General features: G+C 47.1%; 1 protein-coding gene across 2 annotated transcripts in view; it reads right to left on the bottom strand.

Annotated features, from left to right (window-relative positions):
• The window catches only part of LOC129832085 (protocadherin-16-like), a 242,593-nt gene that overhangs the window by 211,516 nt on the left and 19,464 nt on the right, over positions 1 to 11,613 (bottom strand). For both annotated transcript variants that reach the window (XM_055895838.1, XM_055895839.1), the window contains exon 2: positions 4,264 to 6,099. In XM_055895838.1, coding sequence (XP_055751813.1) covers positions 4,264 to 6,078 — 1,815 coding nt within the window. In that variant the 5' untranslated portion in view covers positions 6,079 to 6,099. The remainder of the gene's footprint in view (positions 1 to 4,263; positions 6,100 to 11,613) is intronic.

Below are 11,613 nucleotides of genomic sequence, written 5' to 3'. Positions count from 1 at the left end.
TCCCTCTCTCCCACACTTCCCTGCCTCCCTCTATTTCCTCTCTCCCACACTTCCCTGCCTCCCTCTATCCCCCTCTCTCCCTCTAGTTCCCTCTCTCCCACACTTTCCTGCCTCCCTCTATCCCCCTCTCTCCCTCTAGTTCCCTCTCTCCCACACTTTCCTGCCTCCCTCTATTTCCTCTCTCCCACACTTCCCTGCCTCCCTCTATCCCCCTCTCTCCCTCTAGTTCCCTCTCTCCCACACTTCCCTGCCTCCCTTTAGTTCCTCACTCCCACACTTTCCTGCCTCCCTCTAGTTCCCTCTCTCCCACACTTCCCTGCCTCCCTCTAGTTCCTCACTCCCACACTTCCCTGCCTCCCTCTATCCCCCTCTCTCCCTCTAGTTCCCTCTCTCCCACACTTTCCTGCCTCCCTCTATCCCCCTCTCTCCCTCTAGTTCCCTCTCTCCCACACTTCCCTGCCTCCATCTTTCCCCCTCTCTCCCTCTAGTTCCCTCTCTCCCACACTTTCCTGCCTCCCTCTAGTTCCTCTCCCCTACAAATCTTACTCCCTCTCCCCCTCACCCCTCCCTCTCCCTGGGGCAGTCACTGGTCCAAGATCCCATCTGCACAGCCCTCTGTTAGCCCAGCAGAGAGCATCCAAACCCTGCCATCTCAACCCCTCTCCCCTAAACCCAACCCCAACTCATCCAAACCCTGGCCGTCTCAGCCCCATCCCAAACCCCTCTCCCCTAAACCCAACTCCAACTCATCCAAACCCTGGCCGTCTCAGCCCCATCCCAAACCCCTCTCCCCTAAACCCAACTCCAACTCATCCAAACCCTGGCCGTCTCAGCCCCATCCTCAAACCCCTCTCCCCTAAACCCAACCCCAACTCATCCAAACCCTGGCCGTCTCAGCCCCATCCTCAAACCCCTCTCCCCTAAACCCAACCCCAACTCATCCAAACCCTGGCCGTCTCAGCCCCATCCTCAAACCCCTCTCCCCTAAACCCAACCCCAACTCATCCAAACTATGGCCGTCTCAACCCCATCACAAACCCCTCTCCCCTAAACCCAACCCCAACTCATCCAAACCCTGGCCGTCTCAACCCCATCCCCAACCCCTCTCCCCTAAACCCAACCCCAACTCATCCAAACCCTGGCCGTCTCAGCCCCATCACAAACCCCTCTCCCCTAAACCCAACCCCAACTCATCCAAACCCTGTCTGTCTCAGCCCCATCACAAACCCCTCTCCCCTAAACCCAACCCCAACTCATCCAAACTACGGCCGTCTCAACCCCATCACCAACCGGTCTCCCCTAAACCCAACCCCAACTCATCCAAACCCTCGCCGTCTCAGCCCCATCACCAACCGGTCTCCCCTAAACCCAACCCCAACTCATCCAAACCCTGGCCGTCTCAGCCCCATCACCAACCGGTCTCCCCTAAACCCAACCCCAACTCATCCAAACCCTGGCCGCCTCAACCCCATCCACAACCGGTCTCCCCTAAACCCAACCCCAACTCATCCAAACCCTGGCCGTCTCAGCCCCATCCCAAAACCCTCTCCCCTAAACCCAACCACAACTCATCCAAACTATGGCCGTCTCAACCCCAGCCCCATCTCAGGCACATAGATGCTCGTGAAACAGGAATTAAATGGAACTCTAACTGTAATACTGGTCTCTAGAAACAGTTCCTTCTTTCCCCCGAGCGCTCCTGTATGTTACAGGGTCTGGTTGCGGCAGCAGCAGCAGCATTGAAGTCTGGAAGAAACAGCGACTGATAAAAAGCAGAAGAAAAAAAAACGAATGGTCTTTTTCTCATAACTGACACAACAACAACAACCTGGGAAAACGATATCTCTTAATGAGGCGTAATTACGGTTTTGACCCTGCAGCGGGATCTGGCCTGGAGGCCCTGTAGCGAATTTAGCGGGCCTGTGGTTTGTCAATGGTTTGCTTCTTTTTTGTATACCATACCCATTGCTGCTTAAGGTGTCTTTTGTTGAGGTGTGACATGTGACATGTCTTTTTGTCAGATAAAGCCCTACCATATCCTCCTCCAGCTGAATTAGGTAAATAAAGTGGAAGCCTCTTTTGTCTTCAGCTGTCAGAGGGGCCTTGCACTGTCCCAGTTACCTTGGAAACCTTGGAGAGGTGAAGGAGAGGACAGCCAGAAGAGAAGAGATCCTCCAGCTCTGCAGACACCAGGTAAACGCCTCACTTAGGCCGTGTCCCAAATGGCACCCTATTACCTATGTAGGGCACTATGTGTAGGGCACTATAAATAGGGAATGGGGTGCTATTTGGGACACATCCTTAGCCTTTCTCCAACCTAAACCCACTCACTTCACTTTCTCCACTCTAAACTCTCTTATCCTCTACAATCCAATCTAAACAGCTAAAACGTTAAAATAACACTTAATGCCTGACAATACAGCAGCAAAATCCAACATATCCCTTTTCCATCTGTGTAGTACAATGCATTTGGAAAGTATTCAGACCCCTTGACACATTTTGTTAGATTATAGCCTTATTCTAAAATGGATATTGTTTTTTAAATCTACACACAATAACCCCCAGGTTTTTGAATTTTTTGCAAATGTATTTAAAAATATATATATCACATATACATAAGTATTCAGACCCTTTACTCACTACTTTGTTAAGCACCTTTGGCAGTGATTAATTACAGTCTTGCGTCATCTTGGGTATGACGCTACAAACTTGGCACACCTGTATTTGGGGAGTTTCTCCCATTCTTCTCTGCAGATCCTATCAAGCTCTGTCAGGTTGGATGGGGAGCGTTGCTGCACAGCTATTTTCAGGTCTCTCCAGAGATGTTCGATCGGGTTCAAGTCTGGGCTCTGACTGGGCCACTCAAAGACATTCAAAGACTTCTTGGCTGTCTTCTTAGGGTCGTTGTCCTGTTGGAAGGTGAACCTTCGCCCCAGTCTGAGGTCCTGAGCGCTCTGGAGCCGGTTTTCATCAAGGATCTCATTGTACTTTGCTCCGTTCATCTTTCCCTTGATCCTGACTAGTCTCCCAGTCCCTGCCGCTGAAAAACATCCCCACAGCATAATGCTGCCAACACCTTCACCTTAGGGAAGGTGCCAGGTTTCCGCTTGGCATTCAGCCCAAAGAGTTCAATCTTGGTTTCATCAGACCAGAGAATCTTGTTCCTCATGGTCTGTGAGTCCTTTAGGTGCTTTCTGGCAAACGCCTTTTATTGATGAATGGCTTCCTTCTGGCCACTCTACCATAAAGGCCTGATTGGTGGAGTGCTGCAGAGATGGTTGTCCTTCTGGAAGGTTCTCCCATCTCCACAGAGGAACTCTGGAGCTCTGTCAGAGTGACCACCGGGTCTTGGTCACCTCCCTGACCAAGGACCTTCTCCCCCGATTGCTCAGTTTGGCCATGCGGCCAGCTCTAGGAATAGTCTTCGTGGTTCCAAACTGTGTTCTTGGGGACCTTCAATGCTGCATAAATGTTTTTGTACCCTTCCCCAGATCTGTGCCTCGACACAATCCTGTCTCGGAGCTCTACAGACAATTCCTTTAACCTCATGGCTTGGTTTTTGCACTGACATGCACTGTCAACTGTCTGACCTTATATATACAGGTGTGTGCCTTTCAAAATCATGTCCAATCAATTTAATTTACCACAGGAGGACTCCAATCAAGTTGTAGAAACATCTCAAGGATGATCAATGGAAACAGGACACACCTGAGCTCAATTTCGAGTCTCATAGCAAAGGGTCTGAATACTTATGTAAATAAGATATTTCAGTTTTTATTTTTAATACATTTTCAAAAAAATCTAAAAACCTGCTTTCACTTTGTTATTATGGGATATTGTGTGTAGATTGGTGGGGGACATTCTTTGTAAATACATTTTTAGAATAAGGCTGTAACTTAACTAAATGTGGAAAAAGGGAAGGGGTCTGAATACTTTCCGAATGCACTGTATTTCTCCTCTAGGTAATGGTCTCTCCATATCCCTTCAAAATGATTTCAGAACTTCAGACCCCTATCAACCCCCAATGGTAGTTCTCTTTCCAATGTAGTCTTCATTTGGCATTTGGTATTTCCCAGTTCGTATACCAAAAACCTAGCAGCTTGCATACATACAAGTTACAGATATCTGACTTCACATGAACAAAATGCAGTAGATAAGTCTTTCAAGACTTGTAGTTGTAGCAACTAAAATTGTTGAAACTCTCTAATGCGAGATTCACCTGTCGACAGGTTGACTAGAAGAACAGAATAGATAATGTCCTACCTCTAGGATGCAGGTCCCAGCGGCCGTGTTCTCCTTGATCGATACGTTGTAGAAGTTGGTACCGAACACAGGTTCGTTGTCGTTAATATCCTGCAGCACCACATGGACCAGAGCTGTGGAGGACAGGGAAGGCCTCCCTCCGTCTGAAGCCACCACTGTCACATTCGGCCTGGGCTGCGACTCATAATCCAGCTGGGAGAGCGTGGTGATGATCCCTGTTACTGGGTCGATGGTGAACCACTGGGCCTGGTTCTCATCCTGGCCGGCCTGGCCATCCTGGAGGAGGCTGTATGTGATGTCTCCATTGGGCCCCTGGTCTTTGTCTCTAGCCGTGACCTGCAATACAAAGCTCCCTGGGAACACCACCTCAGGTATGACCTGTCTGTACTGCTGCTGATCAAACAGAGGAGGGTTGTCGTTGACGTCAGTGACTTGTATCGTAAAGGAGGACTCAGCCCTGAGAGGAGGGGTCCCTGCGTCTGTAGCCATCACCCTGAGTTCGTATGTGTCCCTCTCCTCTCGGTCCAGGACCTGGTCCACACACATCAGGTAGATGATGTTGTCCTTGGTGGTCAGGGCAAACTTCCCGTCCCCTCCTTCCAAGGAGACGTTGACATTGGCGTATTCTCCGTAGTCTGGGTCGGTGACGGAGATGCGGGCGACATACTGGCCAGGCTGGGCGCCCTCGGAGATCTGTGGGGAGCCGTCTTCACTGAGGAAGATGATGGTCATGGTGGGCTGGTTGTCATTGTAGTCCCGTACGTGGATTGTGACGAAGGCGTTGGTAACCTCGGGCTGCGTGGCGTTATCCCTTGCCTGGACCACAAGCTCGTGGACCCTCCGCATCTCAAAGTCCAGCGGCTTGTTGAGCGTGATGACACCCGTACGAGAGTCAATGACGAAGTAGCGCTCCGGGTCGCTCTGCCTGCGGTTGATCTCGTACAGAACCAGACCGTTGTCTCCCTGGTCGACGTCAGAGGCAAAGACTTGGAGGATGTTGCTACCCGGCTGCAGATTCTCTGAGATAATGGCGTGGTAGCGACTCTGGTTGAAGACTGGAGCGTTGTCGTTGATATCCTGAACCGTCACATCTAGCACCATCTGACCAGTCCTCTTAGGGGAGCCTCCATCAAACGCCTCCAAGGATAACGTATAAGATGGTCTGGTCTCACTGTCCAGAAGAGTGTTGACCACCAGGTCCAGATAGAGAACCTGGTTGGATCCTCTCCGGGTCTCCAGGAGGAAAGCCTGGCCGGGGTTTCCATCTTTGATGAGGTATCCCTGGGTAGTCAGTTGGCCTTTGTCCCCATCCACCGACGGCTCTAGGGGGAACCTGGTTCCCACCGCCGTCATCTCCGGGATTTTGAACGCCGCTCTCCTCCGGGGGAATGTAGGAGCATGGTCATTGATGTCATTCACTGTGATGGTCACTTCAACGGTCACGCCCGTCATAGTCACTGCAATGAAGTTGTACCGGTCCCTCAGCTCATGGTCCAACACCTTGGCTGTCTTGATGATGCCCGTGCTCTCATCTATGTCCAGGTCACTCCCGACCCCGGTGCCCTCGTGGTCTGAAATGAAGTAAAGACTTGCGGTGACACCAGGCGGTAACCCAGCGCTGATGTCCCCTACGATGGTCCCGGCAGGCTGTTCCTCATCCAGCTGGAGCTCCAGGTTTCCCAGGACGGTGGAGGAGTGGACGGCGATCAGCTCCAGGAGGATGTAGGCCAGCAGCAGGACCTCTCGACTCCACCGGCCATCACCCTGCAGTGACCTCGACACAGACCGCCCCAAACCCTTGGCCTCGGTCTTCATTCTGAAAGCTTCTTCCTAAACCTGAGAGGGAAACAGAGAGGTGGGATAAATGTTAGTGTAGTGTACTGATCGTTACTTCCTGACAATGTGTGTGTCCCATTTGACACCATATTCCCTACACAGTCTACTTCTTTTGACCAGAGTCAAGGTGCCAGAGTCAAGGTGCCCTTTTGGATTTAGCCCAAGAAAACCTCTCAGCTGTTTGTCCTGTTTGTCAGGTCATGTAATCAGGAAACATTCCTGGCTCCTCTTATGACCTGATCCAGCAACAAAAGCGAAGTGCTTTTTATTGGCATAACAAAGAGAGGGGACAGACTTTTTCAGTCCATTTGGTGAACTGTGTAAAGATGAAGGAAAATGCTTTAAGGTCAGTTTTCACATGTGCTTTACAGACAGGGGTCCCAACCAATGCATATAATAGATCCCTTGCATCACGTCATTTTCATCCCCTCCCTCCAGTCACCTAATAAGTTCCTTTGGCATAACAGAGAACCCTCTACTAGATAAGAGTCCAGACCACAGACAAGACCACATGGGTTGAAATCTTTCAAATACTTTGTTTGCTCTAGCCTGCCTTGAATGGCAGGTGGGCATGGTTAGCAGTTCTGGTACAATTATATTGGTCCAGTAAGACATGCAAGCTCAATCCAGTAAAGATAAAGTATTTGAAATGATTTTGAAAAGTATTTGAACGCGGATCTCCCGCAGGCGTACGTTAGAACCACAGAGGGAGACGGTTTATGGTCTCAACATTCAGTTCTAATCAGAGAGACAGGTCCAAATGCAGCCAGGCTCTCTGGTCTGTAACACTACCCTCTAGAGCTACTGTGTGTGTGTGTGTGTGTGTGTGTGTGTGTGTGTGTGTGTGTGTGTGTGTGTGTGTGTGTGTGTGTGTGTGTGTGTGTGTGTGTGTGTGTGTGTGTGTGTGTGTGTGTGTGTGTGTGTGTGTGTGTGTGTGTGTGTGTGTGTGTGTGTGTGTGTGTGTGTGTGTGTGTGTGTGTGTATGTATTTAGCCAGTTTTCTAAAGCACATGCACATCTAGGACCAGGGTATGTGTTTGCATGTATGAAACCAGGTCAAGAGGAAGGGAGACTGCTGGATTTACGAGACTGCTGACGAGTACTCACAGACAGACTGAGTGTGAGCTCTTATAGAGGGACCGTATTTGAAAAGCTCTTTACAATATTGAGTTGTCCCTGAGCCCATATTTCTATTGGGATGTTAACTTGAGGAATGTCCTTCCCAGGTCAATGTGTGGAGAGTAAACCAGGGCCCAGAAACGTAAAGCTGTGTTATAGCGTCAGAGAGATAAACACTTTATCCACTTGTTTTGAGAGGCGTAAAACTCCTGACATTTTCCTGTGATATATGCCCTTAAAATGGTTCATGAAACTTCTGAAATGTCGGTCAGCTGCCTTTAAATAATAAATTACACCTTTGGCAAATCAGGTAATTATGTCAGAAGTGAAAGTGTCTTCTTGGCTCCTGTAACCTATATTTCATTACTCACAAGTGATTCTGAGTCCATAAATTTGGCGGATATTGAGAGCACATTTCTGCTTTTGCCTCTGTCTTTGTGATGGGTCTAACCTTTTTACAAGACTCAATGGTTAACTCCATAGTGGCTCTGTATGGAATAAAAATAAATAACACTTTAAAGAAATATTGTTAAATAAAGTGCATGGAAGTTAAAAAGGGGCCAAATCTCTGTTTCTGAGCTGAGTATTTCTTAACATAAAAGGTGGAAAAGTGGAAGTTAGAAATTGTGGAAAGTCGTCAGATACATTCTATTGTATACATAATAGAGCTCTGTCTAAGGGCCAGAAATAACTTTTGATAGTACAGTGAACTGTTCAGTATATAGGTTGGGAACTGTTGTGAAATAGCACAGTTACAAATAGAAATCAAACTGGATGGACATCCGAAATAGAGGAAGGACTAAGAACAAACTAGAGAGAGCTATTGTAAAGTAGACTGTGTCTGTAAAATGTGTATAAGATGTATAAATTGAAGGTAAAAGCCGAAGTGTTTATTAGTTTACTCCAATTGGGGGATCGGTGGTAGGGTTTGCGGGGAATAATAATAAAGGTATATTCTTTAAAAAAGTATGTATGTCTATATAGGTATGTGTATGTATATACTGTATGTGTATATGTATGCATGCGTGTATGGATATATTTAACAAAAAAATAAATGGGGGATTGGAAATGATGCAGACAATTACATTGATGGAAGCAACAATCTTACCGCAATATTAAGCTGATCCACCCCTTAAATTTTAAAAATAAATATATAAATAAAAAACTGTTCAGGGGGATATCCTTAACAATACATCCTGACTCTCTCTGTAGTTAGCCGATTATTTAAGACATAACAGCCAAGAGAGCACTATATTTGAACAACCACAAAGTGGTAACAGTGAGAATGAGGATGATATGGATTGCCACACAAAACGATGATTTCTGAAGAAGAGATACTGTGAAATGGAGCAATTACACACTCTGTGTCCCAAATGGCACCATATTCCCTACATAGTGCCCAACTTTCGACCAGAGCCCTATGGGCCCATATAGGGAATAGGATGACAAAACTGTTTCGCATTATAGATAACAACAGTTTTGGCAGGGTATCTCCCAACTGTTGATGACTTGTAATTTGTTGTGAGACCCTATGAAGCATTGTGGGATGTCTGAATGAGCTGACTGTCACCGTCTGCTGAATAGTCCAAAACCACTAAATGTGTCTCTGGCAAACAAGTAATTATTGTCTGTCTCTCATAACAAGAGGAGACCCGTTTTTTTATTTCCAGTTGTCAGTGGTTCTGTTTAACTCAATCCTATTCATAACTAATTTATTTTGTCATGTGAAAAAAAATCAACTTTACTGTTCTCCTAGAAAACTCTGAACATGAAAACAGAAGTTTTATTACATGTTGAGAAATTATGTTTTTTACTGTAGGAGAATATTACTAGAGGCCAACCAGACTCCCCCTAGTGGCAGTACTGCACCATTCAGGGAAATATCCTCGCTTCAGACTGTACAGTACTACATGTGTGTGTCTGTGAGTGACTAGGGGTATGTGAGCATGTATTTTAGAACGTGGATTTGTGCATGCTTGTATTGTGTGTGTGTGCATGCGTGTGGGATTCATGCATGTGTGTATGGTGTGTGTGGTGTGTGTGTGTGTGTGTGTGTGTGTGTGTGTGTGTGTGTGTGTGTGTGTGTGTGTGTGTGTGTGTGTGTGTGTGTGTGTGTGTGTGTGTGTGTGTGTGTGTGTGTGTGTGTGTGTGTGTGTGTGTGTGTGTGTGTGTGTGTGTGTGTGTGTGCGTGTGCGACATAGTGAGCGAGGGAACAGAGCAGAGCGGAAGAGAGGAGAACAGGAGGAGCGGAGAGCGAAGGAGGAGAGCAGTACGGCTCCTTGCAGTCTGCCCTCTCCTCTCTCCTCTCTCCTCTCTCCTCTCCTGGCTTGGCTCTAATCGTGGGTGCTGGAAGCCTGCCTCCACCAGATGGGATTCAAAGGCTAATTTCAGTCAGTCATGATTGTCAGCCGTCATTCAAAAACACAGTACAAACTGATGATGGAAGAAGACCATGGAATTGGACTGAACTAAAAACAGAACTCATTCTAGTTCTGTGGTGAAATCCTACAGTCAGGGCATTCTTAAGTGACAGCTTTCGTGTGTAGACAGCAGAGTTATGAAGTTGTAGCCTGCTGTTCATTTCACTCTTTCTGTGGTTAAAATATTGAATTTGACAAGCTGAACCCTTTTCTTTACATGTCTTCATCTATGCATGGCTTGTAAATGAATCTAGTTGAGTGCCTTCTAAGAGAGTGAAGCAGTTTACATCAAGGATCCGTTCACTGTATCTGTTGCCTATCATCCATCCCAAATGGCACCCTATTCCCTACATAGTGCACTATGTTTGACCAGAGACCTAATCTCAATGGTTTATACTGTAGTTGGCCAGGATTTTAAAAGCTTTCACTACTAATTATCCACTAATGGCAGAGTCTGTGGTAGCTCCATATATTAGGTACAATTTAAGTCCACAGAGGTTTCCATTGCGCTGCCAACATGGAAGTACTTTCGCGCAATAATGATTTACTTTATAGCAATGCTGAGGCAGGACTTCTAGGTGTTTTTTCAAAGGAACAAAGGATGACTTTTCAAGGAGGCAGGAATCTTTGTTCGAATGCCACAGCAGAAATAATGCAGGCTCTGGTCTTGGTCTGGTCGTGTGTGTGTGTGTGTGTGTTGCAGCTGGAGTACCACTCTGCTGCAGCCTAATAGATCTAGCAGGCCCAGCCACCAGCATGGGTCCTACAGCTCTACTACAGCTCTAACTGTATGATGCTAGATTAAGCCCAACATAAAGTCACAAACTACACACTAACTCAGCATAGTACTATTGCTTTATAGCTCGAACAATGTTCCTTATTCTTGTACTAAATGCTCTATTAAATATATAACAGTATGTGGAAAACACGTATGGTTTCCCCCACTGGCTGACTGGCAGGGATAGGGGGTTTGGGTTCTACTAGCTGCTAGACAAACAGAGAGCTACCTAGCTGATCAAAGATGTTTCTCCCTCCCTGTAGTCTGGAGAGCAGAGGGAGAGAACAGAGGGAGAGAGCATAGGGGGGACAACGTAGCTGTGCTGCTGCCAGGGGCTTTGGAACATGCCAAAGGGGAATCCTGAATACAGGCCAGTTAGGTGCCAGCCGGGAGCCTTAGGGAAGAGAACAAATACAGGCCTGAGCCTTGGGGAAAGAGAAGTCTGTCTGGCAACACAGCACTTCAGAGTACAGTAATAAAGATGTTGATGGTCTAATAGAGAAGTTGGCAAGCAAAGCGCACAGAGACGGAATTAAAAGTGTCCCCCTCATCTTTATCACTAAGGTTATGTCCCAAGTAGTATCCTATTCCCTACATAGTGCACATGCCCTGGTCAGTAGTAGTGCACTTTGTAGGAAACAAGGTACCATTTGTTTCCATTTGGGACACAAGCCTAAGACAAATACATTATACAGTACATCCATTCAAACACGCCAATTTAACAAAACATTGACTCAATACTCATCATGTCTAATAGCATTAGTGTGTGTGGGAACTTTGCCCTAAAACCCTACTAATGCTGATACTTTACTGTGTTTAAGTTTGTTTAAAGTTCTACATGGTCAGGCTTTTTTTAACCCAGGTCCCTTTAAATCCCCTCAACTGAGCCGAGCGTGTCAACAGGTCCTGGCTGCATATTAGCACCATATTCCCTATACTGTGCACTACCATTGACCATACCAGTGGCGACCCGTCATTCAGGGCAGGTGGGGCAGAGTCCCAACTGTTTTGAGACCAACATGTTTAGCTAAAAAAAAGTATGGCAGCTCCAAAATGAGGGTGTTTCAGCCTAGCCCAGTTCTTTCTATGTTGGTGGAGCAGCCAGCGGAAAATACGGAGCGTAGGTGTTGGTAATGTTCTCTAGTTGCGCCGTGATTGGCTCAGTGTTCTGTCACTCATGGGACACTACGTCACCGCA

This window comes from Salvelinus fontinalis, chromosome 33 (genome assembly GCF_029448725.1).
Source record: "Salvelinus fontinalis isolate EN_2023a chromosome 33, ASM2944872v1, whole genome shotgun sequence".
Lineage (NCBI taxonomy): Eukaryota > Metazoa > Chordata > Actinopteri > Salmoniformes > Salmonidae > Salvelinus > Salvelinus fontinalis.
Note: the sequence above shows the minus strand (reverse complement) of the source record. Positions and strands in the feature narration are given on the sequence as shown.